The sequence below is a fragment of the Passer montanus genome, unplaced genomic scaffold, assembly GCF_014805655.1.
Source record: "Passer montanus isolate IOZ18808 unplaced genomic scaffold, ASM1480565v1 scaffold24, whole genome shotgun sequence".
NCBI lineage: Eukaryota > Metazoa > Chordata > Aves > Passeriformes > Passeridae > Passer > Passer montanus.
The window spans coordinates 9,753,191-9,772,126 of record NW_024367037.1 but is presented as its reverse complement, the minus strand read 5'-3'; the positions used below and the strand labels follow the sequence as shown (position 1 = coordinate 9,772,126).

The window sequence follows — 18,936 nt, the reverse complement described above, 5'->3', positions numbered from 1 at the left end:
GGATGGAGATGTTAGGTAGTCGGGATTTATATATGTCCCTTTATAAACACACCTAAACACATTATTAGGAAAAAAAATTAATGGAAATCAATTAAAAGTAGAGAGCAAGATAAACCTAATAATTCTTGAGAAAGATGTGGTTGATGTTCTAATATTTCTACCACAAGAGCTACATCAATTTGTGATAGTCTAAGAACATGATTCACAGGTTAAGTGCATCAGGACAGCAAGTATTTGAAAACACTTCCCAGAAAAACACAGCAGCAATTAGGCCAACCTGGCCTTCAGTCAATTCACTGCCTTTAATTACATGTTTCAAGATACTGCTTTTAAATACCTGCTATTTTAGGTAGGGATACACATGAAATAATGTTTGTTTTTCCTGTGCATAACATTTACAAGCAAATCACATTGTAGATATTAAAACAATTTTTCTGTGTTTCAAAATATTGACATGTAGATATGATCTTCACAAAACTCCAGAATTATTGTGCCAAAGTTGAATGTTGAAAATCAGCATATTGTAAATTTGCTGGTCTTAAACTGCCAGTGGCAATCCTGCAGTGTCTTCTACATGCGTATGTAAAGCTCCTTCTTTTCTAGAGGAGGACTTGATGACAATGCCAAAGACTTTTAAGTTAAATAATAATCTTCCAGTTCTGGAAAGTGATATGGCTCTGTAACAAATATGTATCTACTCAACTACTTAATAATCTTGATGCTGTACAGTTAAAAAGTTACTATTTTTATTTCAAATTCTGAGGAATATGAAACTATTTTTCAATTAAGAATGAGAAATAAATATTTTGAAAAGGGGGAGGCTAAGAGTTTATCATTCATTCTCTTCATATATTTCCTATGTATTTTATTCTCAATCTAAATTAGTTTCATTCAAAAGTATTTATAATAAACAAACTAAACCATTTTCTTAAAAATCTGTCCCAAAAATTAGGTTTTTGAATTTCTTTCTCCCTTCAGAAATATATATGTATCTGATAGAATTAAATCCAAAATTATTTTAGAATACATGAAAGTTGGAGCCCAGCTGTGCTCCCTGGAGTTTTTATTCCAAGTGCAGTTAAATTCAAAGGAAAATTTTATTTCTTTATTTGGAACTGAAACAGGCCCACAGTTTCACTTTCAATAAGTATATGGAAATCAATATGCTGTAATGTAGTTTATTCTGTTTTTCAGTTTCCATCTGCTCCCTTCCATTGCATCTTTTTGTGAGTGACAGCATAATAATTGCTGTACCAATTAATGCCCTTCCAATCCAACTGCATCATTACTGCAAAATAAATGTTTTGCTTTGTAGCAGTTTGTCCTGCTATGAAACTTTGCTTTAATTTTTCCAATCATCTAACAGCAGAAAAGGAAAAGCTGCTTTGTCATCAGTAGCTCAATAGAAGACACTGTATATTCAATACAGAGAGTTGGCAGAATTTTAACCAGTATCAATTTATAAATAGGATAGCAGCAATCATTTATTTTCTGCCTTAAATGAAAGTATCCTTTTTGATGCAATAATAGCTACTTAACTGATTTGAGACCAAAGTAAGGGGGTTTTTGGAGAATTTTTTTTCTTTATCCAGAATAAAATATGAAGTCTCTTTCTTTGCAACAAAAGCTCTTAGAGGATAAAAGCTTCCATCTGAAATAAGCAGTCATAAAAATTTAGTTCTTTTCAGTAAGAGTTTAATTTTCCCTAGTGGGATTTCAGTGCATAGCTACAGTACCTTTCCCATTCTGTCCTGTGTCCTAACAAAAATGCTGCAAAGAATATCAGAGGTTGAATCACTTTGCGACAAGCTTCCCCATTCAAACTATATCCTCAGTACAATCTCTCGGCCCCTTCTGGTATAAATAGGAGCTTTCACTGCTGTTGGGAAAGTCCTTGGAGAATGCAAATCTAGATTAAAGACTGGTACGAGTTTTGGGAACTTTTCTGGCTCAAGGGTTGCATTTATGTTGTCCAGTGAGAATTGTGTGAGGAAACAACATAGAGCTAACTCCTTCTTACTAACGTTTCATTCTTGAAACATCTGTTAGCTAATTGGTTTTTTTCCACCTTCTTGCACTATCCTGTTGTGCAATGATAAAATCTCATCATCTCAGTTTCCCTGCTTCCCAGACTGTTCTGTTTATTGGGAACAACAGAATTTTCCAATTAATATTTCTAAAGAGAAACAACTGCTTTACAATGGAACATTTGATTCATTTTATTTATTCTTAGCTGGCACTGATTGATTCATAGAAATTTCTTTGGAGCACCGTTTTTCTGTAGCATTAAATAAACAACTACAGCAATTGCAGAACTCCTGCAATTGTAAAGTCTCAGAGACTGTCAAATACAAAACAAAATACTAATAAAGATATCCAATTGGCTTTAATTTAATTACTTCAATTTTGTGCTCATAATCTTGGAAATGGAAATACCAAATTTTAATTTCAAAAATAAATTTATTATTCTTACCCAGAAAAATAGAAATGCATTAGAAGCACAGCCTTTTGTTTGTAAAGTCATCTGTTCAGAGGTAAAGAAATCCCAGATGAAAGCTTGCTGTGCAGCTGCAAATGTCTTTATTTTTACCTAATGGCTATCTCATATAAGGTAATTAAAGGCCTGCAAGAGAAGCTGAAACACAGGAGCCTCTGGTTCTATTAATTTTTAATCACTGTACTGCAGAAACATAAACTTATATTACATCTTGTATGGGAAGAGCTTAGTCATGGGGTTTCCAAAGTGCTCCTGCATCAGAGCTGTGAGCAGTCTGGTGGCGACGACGTTCACCCGCATTTGGTGGCACATTGCTCACAGGTCATCATTTGCCAAACAAACCATCTGGCAGGGAAACCAGTCTGAGAAAAAAACTGCCATCTCTTGCCCTTGGCTGCTTGTTCCTGCTCTTCAGCTTTGCCAGTACAGAGATTTGTAGGGCCCTTGCAAACCAGATGACCAAAGTACTTCAGTCTACAAAGCAGCTTTGCAGTCACAATGGCACAACTGAGGGACAGTGAGCAGCAGTGTCAGCACAGAGCAGAAAGAGAATGTTTTCAGCTGATTTTCCACAGAAAGTGTAATGTTGAACCTTACCCACAGGCAAAGGGGAATTTTAACATGGGACTTGTACATCAGAGATGAGTGCTCTAACCAATGAACATCAGATGAGAATCTCTTGTATTTGAAAGGAGAAGAGTGACCTTTATTTCATTTAGAAAAGAAAAATGGTTGGCACCTGCCTTCTGGTTAGGAATTTGAATTCTGAATCTAAAACAGAAACATCTCCCAATAAGCAGCAGTAAGGAAGCTTTTAAATCTTATCCCTGGATCTTTTATATATATATTTTTTTTTTCGTTTTCATTTAGCTTAGTACTGCAAGTTTTCTCTCAGAAGTTGTGATCGATCTACTTATATGTACATCAGTCACTGCTGTTACTAGGAAACCATTGGGTTTTTCCTCTAAAGAATTGTTATAAATAAGCACCATGCCATGAAATAAGATCCTTGTGTATACTGCCTCGGCTTCCAACATAATTAAGATCAGGAAAAATCTAATTTAATGTAATTTACTGGGTTACATTAAATTTTCTTGATGGATCATTCATACCTAATTGCTTTGGACTGCAGCTTCATTGCATTCTATAATCCTGAGAGTAAATTTGAATAAAGGATGAAGCAGGCTGAGTAATACTTATGTTTCCAAGGTCTTGTCCTGGAACAGAAAAAAAAAAGCAACTTTTCCTCTGTAAGCCCTGGGGGGAAAAACCTCCCCCAGCTCCATTGGTGTCTTCAGGTCATGAAATCTGGGTGAATTAAATTCATCTTGTGCTGACTTCAGAAGAATTGTAGAGAAGAGTTAGTTTTGTGTTCTTAAAAGCAGCTGTGGTACCAAAGAGCTGCAAAATCCACAAACAGTATTCTTATTATTCTTCTTCTGTCTTAACCTTTTAAGGCCCAAGTATGACTGACGGAGGAAACTTAGAAAGCTGTGCAACTTTAATCCTTCACTGCAAATACTTTACCTGTATCTTTAGTTTCAAAATCCTGACTGCTGACATAACGTGTCACTGCAGTACCTACTAAGGCTCCATAAGATTGATCAGATGTATGAATCTTAAAATAATATTTAGGAATGAAAATAAAAGAATCTATTACAATATAGAATTTCCAGTATGTGATATGCTGAATTTTAACAAAAATCTGAAAAGTGCCCTAAATTTTGGAAATTTACTACTTAGCAGTCTTAAGTCAACTTGGAACCTTTGGGCTATTTTATTATTTTGCCACCATCATTTTCTTATTCATTTATTGAAGTATATTAACATAGTTAATTGGTTTTTTTTAAAAAAAATATGTTGAAAGTAAACATATTGCCTAGATCCATTCTTCCCAAACTTGTAACTTTTCTATTACCCATAGCTCTCCCATTTCATTTGCACCAATGTCCTCTACTCTTTTCGTTATTATTGTCATAGATTGATGCTATATTGTTCAGCTTGAACCTCAACCAGACATCTTAGACCTCTTGGCTCTGTTAAGTGTGCCTTAATCTTTTCAATCTCTCTGTCTCTCTTCTATTTCACTACATGTCCTAGCAGTTAGGAGAGAAGAACTCTCCTCCTTAAACTCTTCGGCTGCAGAGTGCAAAAACTAGCCCTGTTGTGACATTTAGCATCCACAAATTTTCCTTTAAAGAACAGCAAGGGATGTGCTGGCTTTTGGAAATGAAAGACCTGAACTTAATTTCCTTTTTAACCCTAATAGGTTCAAATTCATCTTCTACCTTCTAAGACATTGCCTAAATTCCTTAGCTAGAAATTAGCAGCTAGAAATTAGTGTATTAGGGGCACTCTTCATCACTGTATTAAAGCTACACTTAACTACAAAAGTGGATTTAAAATTAATTATACAAGATACAGCAGATGACACAAAAAGGCATGAGTTTAGGGAACTCTGTATTTAGTAAATCTCTTTGTTCCTGCTCATTGTCACAGGGATTGTTTTATACTCTTTGGATAAAATACATTAAGAGAATGAAGGAAAATTTTATCTTGACATACTTTATTTATCTTTATTAGTAGGAAAGAGACAAATTTTACATAGGAAATCATGTGCCTGGTTTAACAGTTCCTTATGGCATTTAAAAGACATATGATTCTGTTTCTGGGTAAAAGGAAAGCAAGATCTTACTTCCTGAGAAGGAAATGTGACAGATTTGGAATACCAAATTAAAATCTTGAATCATTCATCTTCTTATGTTTAGGTTTGCATTAGATTAAGCAATAAAGTGACAATAATTGTGATGTAATCCCAAATAAAAGTAAAACATTAATAAAGGCCTTATTTAATATCATGATTAAAAGTTGGTCAAAGCAATAAAACCTTTAAGACTATTCACAAACATTATCACCTACTGTGTAGCTCAGAACTCACAGTCACCATAAACTTTAATTCAATTTGATGTAAAATCTTCTTGAAGCAGAAAACATTTAAACCTTTCATGTCAGTGAAATTTTGGTAGCCAATGTTAATTTAACCCAATGAATGAAGAGTAAAAATATACATCAAAAATTCATCCTGCTTGCTTGTACTGTGAGAGGGATTTTATGATCATTAACAAGCCAGTGGGAATTCAGATTCTGGTTTTATTGTCTTCATTGTCACTAAGATGTACCTTTTATTCTATTTTTCATTTAGTTGGATTTTTCTCTGTCTTGGTCCCAGCATTGGTCTGATAGTCTCATGTTCAGGGGGAGCCATGGGGTTTTTCATGAGGAAGTCAGTAACGTGTTATGATCAAACTTTTCCAAATGCAAGTGAGGAAAAGTTTTCCCAAGTCCGGTGAACATCATCCTTGGTTCCTATTGGGCCAGGTGCTAACTGTTTTGAAACATGTCAGCATGTCAGTATTCTTTAGTATTTGAGTCTATACCATTGCAGCTATTCTTTACCATCTCTGTGGTTGACATAAAAATATGATTTTGCATTTCTACAGGTAAGAAGTGTATTAAGATATTTTTTAAAGGATTATGTAAAACCATTTTAAATCCAAGCTTCAATATACATTAAAAAAAAAAGATACATTGCACAAAGATATGCATTTTGGAAGTTTGCTTTTTGTTACTTATTAAATTTCAATTTCAAAAGGAAATATGAGGTAGGAAAACTATCAGGTTATAGAATTGGGTCATTAGGGTTACCTGAGTTTCATCACTGGCTTTTCACATGTGGCTTCCCATCTTGCAGATTAAAGCAATGGTTATATGACATTTACAAGCCTGTCTGGAAAAGTGCACATCCTGGCACATCCTCCTCCCAAACAGTATTCTCCCATGTGAACCATATCCCACTGCCAGTTCCTTTTGGAATTACAGTGGTGCTGTGCTTACCTGACAAACTGGCACCATGTTCAAAGGCAGTATGTAAATGAAGTGGGATTTGTGGGACTAATCCCTTTGAAACTCCTGGCATTACCTTCTTGGGCAGCGCTTCAGGTAAAAAATAACAAAAGTTATTTGTGAGTCCTAACTGACATAACTAAGACTTATTAAGCAGAAAATGCACAAATACGACACTCTGAAACTTTGAAAAATAATTCTGATCCTAAAATATTTCTGAGTTGCGTCTGGGGCCTTTTGCCTTGGCTGGGAATCTGTCAGCCACGTGTGCCCTTAGCCACAAGGAAGGCCCTCTTCTGCAGCTCCAGAAGGGCCCAATGAAGCAACTGTTCTCCAGGCACTCTGGCACCATGGGACACTAGGAGGTTAATCCACTGGAGTCTGTGTCCGTGGTGAAATCTTCAAAGCCCACTTACATCCTGGGTGTTCATGTCTCTCCTCTCCAGGTCACAGCCTCGGCTCAGCGAAGGTGTCCCGGGCGCAGACATTTCCCAGCTACCCGTCGGAGCAGGGTGAGGAGCACCAGCAGCCGCTGTCGCTGGCCAGCAGCTATGCCTTCAGCTACGGCTCGGGGCTGGTGCAATGACAGCCGGGGGCTGCTGGCCCACATGGACAGCTGAGCCTGGAGCCTCCCGTCAGGACCGGGGAGCCGCTGGCCCCCTCTGCGCCCACCATTTGCCGTGAAAACTGATGCCTACCAGCTCCAGCCGGGGCGTCGCCAATGCGGAAACCTGGAGAGGCGGCTTCCCCGAAGCAGAGGCTAAGTCTTTATTTATTTATTTTGCCGTTCCTTTTGTCAATATGTTCAGAAAAGAGGGGTTTGGGGGGTTGGGGGAGGGAGGAAGGGGGACACGTCTGTGTTGTAAGAAAGTGGTGGAAACAAATGAAACTGTGTTGGTTGGTGTGAAGGTTTCTGCATGACCGGAGAAGGTCCCTTCTGGGGCTCCATTGCAATGGCGCGTTTGACGCTGGGGCCTTCCTTCCCGCCCCCACCAGAAGGACAGCCTGTCTTCACCCACAACCTCTGTAGGTCCTTGCCACAGCCTACAATTCCCGCTGGAGGCACTGAAATGTCACCTACTCAAGATGCAGCATCAGTGCTGCTAGGGTCACCTCCAGATCTGAGTGGGCTCACTCACTGCCCTAGAGGGTGGTTGGGTGTTTTTTGAGCCACACACCAACAAATAGTGGAGCAGCAGGCTGATATGTTTTGTTGGGAATAGGGTTTGGTGCATTAAGGTAAGGTTATTGCCTGGTCCAGCTCTAATCTTAAATTCCTGGGGCACAAATTCATCCCTTACACGTGCAATTTTCACCATGCCCCTAGGAGCTGTGAACATCCCTATCAGCAGCATAGTCTAGTCCTCAGAACGGCTGCAAAGTCTTCTTGTTCGCAAATTATTTAGGTAGCCATGCCTGCAAGCCTAACTTTAAAAAGCGGGAAAACTGTTTTGTTTCAAACAAAAAAAAGTGGGCCACTTGCCCAGCTGGCAACCGCCTGTGCCACGGCTGGGCCAGACATGGTAGAGCTGAGCTCTGGTCTTGTCTTTCTGGTCAGCGTTACTTTGATTTTCTGTGTTTCCTTCTCAGATTTCTGTTCTAGATGCACATTGTATCTTGTATGATCATGTGTCAAGCATCTGTTTACTCTCGAAAGGAGGATGAATACCTCTCAATGGAAATTTTCTGTCTTTGGAAGACGTCTTTAAAAAACGAACTGTAGTAGATGTTTGTAATCAGTAATGAGGGAATAAGTTGGAAGGCATACCTGTAGGTGAGGAATGAATTTTATCTATCCTGAACATTTAGATTTTTGTAACTGTTATCGAATATTTATGTACTCCTTGTGATGCCCTGAAATGTTTGAAATTGTGAGGAGAAAAATTTGCCCTCTTGTTTGTATGATCTGAGGAGCCTTGTGTTCTGTTCCCAGAGTGAAACTATTGCCATGATTACCAGAGGGATTCAGTTCATTGGTTGTTTCTCAGGACGGGTTGAGGAAATGTACCAAGGAGGATACACATAGACTCTTTTCCAATGAAACAATCGGGTTTATGTACTATAATTTAACTGAAAAAATGCTGTTGGGTTGTTTTATATATGCACATTATATATATACATATATATATATATGTATTAAAAGGTATGGAAGAAACTTCTGCTTTTGATTAAACATTTAATGATACAGTATGATCAGCTTTTCTCCAACCATTTTCCTGGCTGAGACCTTGCAGACTTAGAGCTTTCAGTGAACGGCTGCTGAATAAAAAAGCTTTGTGATCCACTTGAATGAAACAGTTCTACCCCACCACAATCACCTTTATTTATTTTTTCCCGTTTTTCCTTGTCTCATTCACTACCTCTTTTCCTTCTCACAGTGCTGCCATACTCAGGAATAGAATGGCTCCCTGCAGAGAGTATTTTGATGAGCTAAAATGAAAAACTGCTCTCCCACGCTGTCAGGGCACTGTACCTATGGTGCTCTCAGAGCTGTACCCATCAAGGAAGCTTCATTCACACTTTCAATTAAGAAAAAGATTCAGTTGACATTTTGCTTAGGGAAAAAATTCCAATTTTCAAACTTTAAATGTGAAATTTGATACAAAACAATAATGGTGTGATTCTGTTACTCAGTGCAGCTTTGCCAAATATTTGCCTTTTGGGGAAATGGCCAGTTATTTTTATTCCTTTGCAACTGAGATTCATTCACTTGCCCTAAAATTATGTATATTTTCTTTGAAACTCCTTAGATTAAGTTTTCAATATGTCCTACAGTTTTCAATGCTGTGTCCAAGTAACTTTCTTCCTCTGTGACTAAAATACTAGTCATTTAATAATTACATATTTTACACAACCCAAAACGGGGAAAAGGCAAAGCAGAAGCACATAACTGCTTTCTAGTTCCAGTGTCCATATACTTTAAGAACCTATCTAATTCCTCAGCCTAGTACTTCAACTGTATTTCTATCAAAAGCATAAGGTCTATATAATGTTCTTTTTTCATTTTCTGGGGAACACTTGCTGTTTGTGGCTCTGTCTTCCTATGCAGTACCTGAGTATTGCCAAGTTAATGAAAATGTAGATGCTATTTTCAAAGAAAACACACAAAAAAGGGAGGGAAGGGGGCATTATAGCAGTTTTGGCTATATATATGGCCATACATAGCAGTTTTACTAAATATTTTCCTTTCATTGCATAATGCAACCATCTTCTCAACTCATACATTTATAAAATATCTGTGAGGTCTCCCTCCTACAATACACAGAAAATTGAACAAAGCTACAGAACACAACCAATCTATAGCAAATCTGACCAGTTGGGAATCTATTTCTTGTAGAGACCAAATATAAGCACACTAGAGTTTGAAAATGAGGATGCAACTTTGCAATGTAACACAGCCTAAGACAACTGGTAACCTGAAGCACAAAAGTATTCAGGAGCCAGTGGATGCTGCCTTTAGTGCCACTCCAGAACAGCAGATGATATCACTGTAACACTGATGTATTCACACAGCTTCCACAAATGTTCCTCAGAAAAGCTCCATGAGAACCAGGCAGACACTGTGACAGCAGTGTGCCAGAAAATTCTGTTTTCATGGAATTGCTTTAATTCCTAGCATATGCCTGATGATAACCTAAGTGATGGCCACTGAGACTACTTTGTACAGCTCCCAGTGCTTCCACCAGAAGGAAAACTCTCTTTTGGAACACATGGTAGAGCTGCCTGCCTAGAGACTACAGAGGCCTTTAAATAGACCCAGGGACCCCATGGGACCCTGTTCCAGTCTGGGCTTTCTTCCTGTGCAAGGCACACAGACTACTCCTGACCCAAGAGTTGCTCTCTGTTTTCAGCTAATGAGCTGTGAAGGAATGGAGGGCAACAAAATGTCTTAAGTGGTAGCCAGGTGCAGCTGGTACAAATGGAACCTAGCATTAATATGTGATAGAAGAAATAAAATAAGGCTTTTGCTTTTGTTTCTGTTTTGGAGGACATGATATGAATGTATAATTGTGACTGTGATTTACTTTTTTTTTAATCACCCTTTGATAACAATATATTCACCCCTATGAACCAATAACACATGACATTACTAAATATAGTTACTAATATGTCTTTACTGTGAATATTACAGATTGATGCATGCTGGTACTTTTGATTTTGAAGTCACGATGCAGAAAAGGTGAAATTGAAAGAGACTGCTAATAAATCATGACATGGTGCTAAGGAACTTGAATAGTCCCATTTTTTTAAACAGCCACCTGTCATTATTTCTAGTTTAAACCGTCTGTGAGTATACTCCTTTGAAACAATTTCATCTGCCCATGTAAAGGAAAAAGAAGAATCTCTTGTAGCAGGGACTTTGAGGTTTTTCTGAGTAAATATTCAGACATTACTTTTTGTGGCAGACATGTGGTCACATGTATCAAGTTCTGTCCTTGAGAGGTTTTGCTATGTTTGTTTTCTTCTTTTTTGGTTCCACAAAAGCTACAAGTAAAACTTGAAAATGTATTGACAAACCAAAGGAGTTTGTTGAGACATTGACAATGGCTGCTTTCTTTTGTTTTGTCAAAAGTCTACCATGACATTTTGGGAAAAATATTTCATTCCACAATACATGTATAGGAATCCTGTTGGGATGCAGAAAACTATAATCAAGTTTTGTTCTAAGTTAATAAGACTTTGCTGGAAGAGGGGTTGAAATTGAGTGTCTGAGGGCAAAAGTGTTTTAAAGTGCTCTCTATAGCAATAATTTAAGTACAAAATACAGCCTTCAGGCACCCATTTATTTAGAAGTTGCTAAAGTGCAGGCAATCTGTGACGACCCTTACCTGCTTACGGCAAAGAGAAAAAAAGGTCAATCGTTAATCATATCTGTGTACTGCATTTATTAGAAAAGGAATTAACTTCATGCTTGTTCAGCTTTCCAGTCTAAAGGGCAACGCTATGAGGAGTAGGGTTTTCTGAGATATTTGATCTCTAGAACTGACAAAGACCATCAGCCTGTAGCATATAAACCTCTGCTCAGACTTAGCTCACCAGCCACATGTGCTAGTTTTCATCTGGTAACCTAGAAACTGCAGGGTGGTTTTCCATTAGAAAATATAACTGTCCTGAATGGCTGTGCATTTTAGCCTGAAATATATAATTATTTACAAAATACTAAAAAGGAAGGAGTAATGAGTTCCAATTAATCTCTGCTTTAGTGTTTAACATCAGTGTATTTTGGCTCTTTTTTATACCTGCTGCAAAGGAATAAGTGTGGCTTTTATCCACACACGGAATGGAGTGAATAGTGGAAAAAGTGTGAAAAGCTTCTCTTTGATTATGAGAATAGATCCAAAAGCACCAGAAAATTTAATTTTTCTATCATTCAAATACCTGTGACTCTTTCCAAACACACTTATTACACAACAGGATATATTAGAATTTTACATTTTTAACCACAGAGAACTGGTGAAAATGCCCATCTGTGTTTTGTAAGTAGAAGGCAATGACTGTGCAACACCACTGTAGTGACATAACTTTAAAATCAAAGGGCTGGATATATGAATTCTGCAGTAATAAATTCTTGCACTGCATGAAGGGGGCTGTGTTTGTACTTGATATTATAAATAAATGCTCTTCACTTTTTATTTTTGATAAAAAGGTGAGGTATGTTGGAAACTAGGATAAGCTTATGGTGGAATGAAAGAAACTACAAAGAATATTGACTCCCTTGTTGTAACAAGAAGTTTGTCTCCCTGTCCAGGTCCTTAAAAGACAGTAAAAGGTGATGGGTAAAGGTCTTGTGTATTCAGCAATTATTTAAATTGCATTGTGATTAGAAACTGCTGGCATAATTAGAATCTGCTGGCAAAGTGATGCTATTGAAGAAAATGGAAGTTTCACTTTGCAAGGATTTTACAAGCTTATGCAGCTTGACAGATTTTTACAGACACAATTAAAACCCATGAAAGTAACTGAGGTTTAAGTATGATTAAATATAATTAAAGAATTTGAAAATGTCCATATTGTTATGAATATTGCTAGCTGTAATGGAGACAGTATTTCCTTTTAAACTGAATGCAAGCTCAAAAAGTAATAGGCTCTCTAATATAATGCAGTTAATCTTTTTAAAAATCACATTTAAAGTGCCAAAGAATTCATTTCATTGGGGTTTTTTGTTGTTTTGATACAGAGATCTTCATGAGGTTCAACAGATTTACTATGTTTTCTTACAAGCCTGAAATTGTCAAGTACATTAATGTATTTTACAGTAAATTTTTTCCTGTGAGAATGTTTGACATGAATGAAGTTAATTTTTAATCAGCTGACACATTGTTTTCAGTCTTTTTAAAAAATTGTGTGATAACAAGTCAGAGTCGGCATAGAAAATAGCACAAAATTAATTGGCTGGTTTGGCAATTCCATACCAATAACCAAAATAAGGGTTTCAGTTAAAAATTTATTTTCACCACTGCTCCTATACTTAGAATAAATTACATAAAATAAAATTTTCCTTGTGGATGTTTGTTGTCACATTTCCTGAGTTTCCACAGATGACGGGCTGTGACAGGAGATATCCAGAACTGCTTTTTTGAAATTGTTTTGATTTAAGATGGTTGAAAGGAAAAACAGAAAATACATGAAAATAAGAAGTGTTATGACTTCTTACCAAAGAATGACACATGCTCACCTTCTATGTCTTTGAAAATCATCATTATAGAAAGGTAGAGAAATTTATGAAAGGAAGTGAAAAATGTGGTAAGAAATCAACAAAAAATAAAACCAGATTCTGTAATCTTTGAAAATATTAGGAGAAATTGGCAAACACTTAAGCACACAGCAGTGGGCCATGTTGAGCACAAAACACTTTCCCATAGCATTCAACTCCTTCATCAGGAGCTGGAAACAATTTTGTGTGTTCAGTCTGATTCACAGCTCTACATTACTCTGTACAAAGCATGATGGGCTCATTTTCCCTAACCTGGCTGGAAGAACCAATTACCAGCCTGCCTGACATGAATTATGCAATACAGAAAAACAGTATTTTGCACAACCCACTGCCAATGTCATCACACAACTTTGTGGAACTCACTGCAGCCAGGTGTTGTCAAAAGTATGATTTAGAATATTTCACAGCTCATTGAATTTTGGGTGATATCTTCCTTAATGAGCCATAAAAATATATACAGAGGTGCTCAACCTTTTTGCCTCTAATTGCAAAATGTTCTGACAGAGTTCTGTAGGAAGGTTCCTCCCATTCTAACATTGTTAGGTAAATTATAGACATTTCAAAGAAAATAATAAATGTCTGGAAAAGAGTTTTATTTCAGAGGGGAAAAAAGAGTATTGAAGATTAATTTTAATTAATTTTCATAAAGATTAATTTAATTATTAGAGATTCATTTTAATACATACAAATATTTCTAACATACATTCCTCTTTCCAAATACACATCAGCATGAACAGAGAAAAGTATTAAAGAAAAAAGAAAGATACTGTGCTTTTGTTTATATCTTAGTATGATAACCTATTGATCACTTAAATAATTTTTTTTAAATTTACTGGTTAATGCTACAAATTAATTACTTAGTGTAACAATCTAATTGAATAAACTGTTAAGACAGGTATTAAATACCCTTTAGAACCACTGACATGCTTTTTTTGTAAAATTACAAAGTTTCTTTTTAAGTAAGCATAAGGTTAGAAGAAATATGTCAGCCATGCTAGCAATTCATATTAATTATATTATCTAACTATACAGGCTAACAGTGCAGATAGTGCGGAAATAATATTTTGAAATTTGTGTTAGATACCTTTGTACATTTCCTTTGATATTTCTAGCTCAAACATTATATCCTAATTATATGTAGGGATATATAACTCTATAGCAGAGATAGTAAGGTTAATCTACAGTTTATAAATCAAGCCTAATCAGGGCCAAGAAGTTGGCTGCCACCATGCCACGGGACTGACTAGAGCAGTGGCACTAATCAGTCCTGTGGCATGGTGGCAGCTGACCTCAGTAGTGTGGCAGCCTGCCCCAGTAGTATCTGAGCACACACAGCTGAGGCTGTCTCAGTTTTCCTGAGGCTCCCCTGCTTTAAAGGCAATGTTGGCAAACTCATCACTCATTTATCCCTTGGTTATCCAGATGCTTGTCTTCTTCTCATAACTCTCAATGCATTATACTATTAGAAAAGAAAAACAACAACAAAAAAGGTATGGACAAAAGCAGAGACAAGCACCCTCTTGGTAGAAGAGTGTCCTACCAAGCCCTGCAGGATCTTCTTCATCCTAAAAATATGAGTTTTTTCTGTGCAGGAGCCCAGCTTCAGAGGGGATAGAGCGTGCTTACTTGTCTGATGCAGGCTGGGAGAGGACTGGGAAGGGTCTCCCATTTCCTGAGTGATTTCACAGGTATGATGCTGGATGAACCAGCATTTCATATGGCAGTGAAAAGCCTGGTCCAGTTTAGTGTTTGGAAGACTGCTGTGGGTCTCCAGGCTGGGGTGGAGCCATTTGCCTGAGATATCAAAGGAGTAGTGATCCCCTGAGCCCACACAAACCCTGACAGCACACGCCAGCAAGGCACAGCTGTGAAGGTGTGTCTTGTGCTCTAGCCTAACAGGGTTCTCCAGGAATGTGTGCGTTTTGGAAATATTTTTTATGTTGCCTTACTTACACCTTGAACAATACAGTCTGAGAACTTGGCAGACAGCTTCTACTCCTGGGGTCTGCAGCCTAAAAGAACATTTTAGCACCTATCTTGTAGACAGAGGGGCTGGTTTTGGAAATAACCTTTAGTGTCAGACTTAAAAAGCTGTTCAGAGGATTAATTCCTACTGAGCATCTCAGCTTTGAAGGAAATTGCACTAGGGAGTAGTCACTGAGGCAGAGTTTCAGCTTCTGTAAATAAATACCATTGATCTGGGTTTTCACAGAGCTCCATAACAGAGTATATTTAAAGGAGCATGATGCACATGAAATTTTAAAGTAAATTTGAAAAATCAGAGTCCTGGTGCCCTGATATCTTTATAATTCCAAAAATAATAATCATGACCCTTAAAAAAAAAACAAAACCAAAAAACAAAAAAAAAACCACACAAAAAAGCACAGAAACAAACAAACAAAACAAAAAAAGCAAAGCACCCTAGAAATGAAACCGGTAGTGAGATCATTCCTCTGAACAATCCTCTGAATATTAAATCTTTCCTTTTTCTGAAGGAGTGTTTCTTATTTGGAAGTCTCAGGAGTAAACTAGCAAGTGCTGGTCCTCTCCTCCTGTCCCCTAGTCCTGGGACAAGACCTGGAGAGGAGGCAGGTGGTTAAGTTGCACAGTATAGTTAGAACAAGCATTCTTCAAACAGAGAAGGTGGGTGGGAATTTAGGTCAGGTGAAGATCATAAAGAAGGTTAATTGCTGAACTACCCTTCCAAAAGAGGGGGTGTCCAGCTTTTTGTGTTCCTTGGTGGGTCCAGCCCTTAAAACAGCCTGTTTCCTCACATTGTTTTACCCCAAGACAAGGGAGAGCAGAAGACTAGCAGAAGGAGCAGTATCATTGAACTTATTAGAGTCAGAGAAGTTCTTTAAGGTAAAGAAATGTGTCTGAAATTAATAAAGAAAATAACAGGTTCTAACTTTCACCTTCTTTCATATACTGTTTCTTTTTCGTCCTGTTGATTCAAGCTCTGGTGACTGCTTTTCCTACATTCATTTTTCAAAGAGATTTGAGTTTACACTCTTTAAAGACTTAGTTGTACTACTGATTATTGAATATCCCTTTGAAGACTGAATTTAAACATTTCCCTTTTTGACCCAATGAAAAAGATTATTTTTATTATTATGAAAAATGTTTTACTTTTCTTTAATCTCATATATTCATTTTCAAATCACACAGATGGTAGTTACCCTAGAGTACCCTTCAATGTATTCAAAACTCATTTTTTTAATGACAATATATTTTATTACATTTATTTCCTTTCAGCAAAGTTTCTAAGACCTTAAAAAACCCTCAGAACTATTTTACAGTTTAGATGGTATGCTGAGCTAGTTGCTATCCATGGTTGTGTCATTTTGCTTCATTGATTCTTTTTTCCTCCCTCTTAACTATTTGAGCAAGTGATGTAGCATGAAACAGCACAGTAACTGTTTAACATAAAATTTCCAAATTACAGTTGATGGAGTTTATTCAGAAGAAATTTTTAAAATTCCAAAAGGAAAGGACAAATCTATGGGAAATATTGAAACTAAGCAGCAATAAACAATGGTTTGTTTACGCTGGAAAGTCTATTTACATAATCCAAACACCAAATATTGGGTCCCAACCTGCCAGACTCATAAAATATTTAAAGAGTTATAATATTGCATTTCAAATTGAGCTTTTGGAAGTTTCTCTTGTATGTATCTTGCTAGTTTTTAAACCAATAAGAATGTTGATAAGTTTGGGGTTGTTTTCTTTTTGGTTTTAATTTGTCACTTGTTCAGCTGCTGTTCACTGATATTACTATGGTACAGAAATGAAGCTGTTGTTTTGGGATTGTTTTTTGAAAAAAAATAACATATTGTTCTTATTATGCTATGTGTGATGTGATTTACCCTGTGGATTATCCTACTGGTAGAACTAATATGTTTATGGAATTTGAATTAAAACAGATTACATACCTGCAAAGGAGTGCACTATAGATTTTGTTTTGTCTTCAAATCTCAAAAATAAGCAATTGTTTCAAAAAGACAAGCTGAAAGTACCAAGAAAAGAAATAAGGGCAGTACCACAAATAATCAAAAGAATCTGGTATTCCAGATATTTAACCTCAACTTCTCCCCATTTTTTACCCTCAGTAAAGCAGGGATGTATTCTGACGTTCTCTAAAAGCAGTAAAACAATATCATCTTCTCAGCTTATGGATGTTTGTGTATCAGGACTCCAGCTGAGACCTTCTGTGTAATCAAATCCATTACATTGTTATTTTTGGCATTTTACTATCGGGGCATCATAAGAAATGACCCAATGCTACAAGGTTTCATTTGTAAGGCTGTGCACAAGTTAGAATTATCTGCTATGACATTTGATAACTCAGGAAATAAACCAACTTGTTAGTAGTACAGTTCTGTGTATCCTCATCAATTTCACATTGAAGCATTTGTATACCTGAAAACCTTCAGCAAGTGAAATTAAAAAAAAAAAAAAACATTCATTGCAACATGTCCTTGTTCAGGAGTACAGAAAACCAAAAGATGTTTTTAATGGTATATGACATTGTAAACAATTTAAGTCTTCAGTGTAATTTGAAAGGACACTTTAGTTTAGGATTTTAGATTTTTAGCTGAAGTGTAGGATAACCACATGACGCTCTTATTGCTCAAATAGTGAAGAAAAGCCTTGTGTCCATCTTATTCTCAGAAAAAACTAGGTTCCTATTTTCCTGTGCACGTGAAGAAAGATTTCCACTGGGGAAGGCTGTGCAAAATGTGCTTTTCACTGTCAGGCTGTGATGCCCTTCCTAGCCAGCCAAGCAGAACTGGTACCTTATTTGTAGGCAGGTTCATGATGCCTCCACCACTAACCCCTTTCAAAAAAAACCCAAACAAAAACTCCAAACGCCATATCCAGCAACATTTTTGCATATGTTTCAAGAGAAAAGTGGAATCAGGCATAGGTGGGCCAGGCACACAGTTTGCAGTATGTTGACACAGATGATTATCAGCTGTCATGGTAACAACACACCTTCTCTTACTGGGATTCTGTCCTCAGTAATTCAGCGGATTTGTAAAAGGCCAAAAGATGCATAGATCCTAATTCTCAGGTCTGCCTTCTAGTTCTGTTTTGTTTAATGATTTTTTTTGTCTGTTTGTTCAATTTCTGTGTGATTTCTTCTGTAGGTTTCGGCAGAATATATACATATGCACACATACAAATACATATGTATGTGTATTGTTTTGTAAATGTTCTCAGTCATGCTTTCTTCTGCTTTGCACCATTTACTCATATACCTTCCATGTTCTCATTTATTTTTTGCTCAATTAAACCTTACAATAAATTATTAAATATAACCTGGCAGTGACAGAGTCTTCCTGCTTTGTTTTCTTCTGGGCATGGGGAGGAGTGAAGGGGGTGAAGGAGTGGGAGAGGAGAGCAGGGGCTACACTTCAATTGCATCCCCAAAAAGAAAACCCTGAAATTACTCTGGTGAGTGGCAAGAAGCCTGTAAAACCACAAAGCTGTCAGATACCAAGCTGCTGTTCATACTTTTAAATCTAGGTTCAAGGAGCCCTGATACATTTGCTTTTGTCAGCTGAATAGCACTGTTTGCCCGGCAGCAAAATAACACCTCCTGTGTGGAAAATCATGGGTATTTATTATTCCATAGAGCTCTCAATTTGAGATGCAAAAACCATGAACACCGACAACATTAAACACATTTTCTTTCTCACCCTGTCACATAGGCTTCTCATACACATAGATTTCTCAGACCAAATTAAGTTTATGTAAACGTATGCAGCTCCATTCTGCATATTAGAGTGTTCTAAAACTGATCCTTAAGAGTCCACCT

General features: G+C 37.0%; 2 protein-coding genes across 4 annotated transcripts in view; one reads left to right on the top strand and one right to left on the bottom strand.

Annotated features, from left to right (window-relative positions):
• DOK6 (docking protein 6) overlaps positions 1-18,936 on the top strand; it is a 276,625-nt gene that overhangs the window by 234,118 nt on the left and 23,571 nt on the right. For 2 of the 3 annotated variants that reach the window (XR_005627645.1, XR_005627646.1), the window contains exon 8: positions 6,847-8,174. Coding sequence is in view for 1 of the 3 variants with exons in the window: in XM_039711160.1 (XP_039567094.1) it covers positions 6,847-6,986 (140 nt within the window). In the remaining 2 variants the exon portion in view is untranslated. Of the gene's footprint in view, positions 1-6,846; positions 18,444-18,936 lie in introns of those variants that run through there. The other variant, XM_039711160.1, reaches the window with a different exon arrangement.
• The window catches only part of CD226 (CD226 molecule), a 28,575-nt gene continuing 25,078 nt past the window's right edge, over positions 15,440-18,936 (bottom strand). Inside the window, 1 exon segment of the mRNA XM_039711020.1 lies at positions 15,440-15,447. Within this exon segment, the coding sequence (XP_039566954.1) occupies positions 15,440-15,447 (8 nt within the window).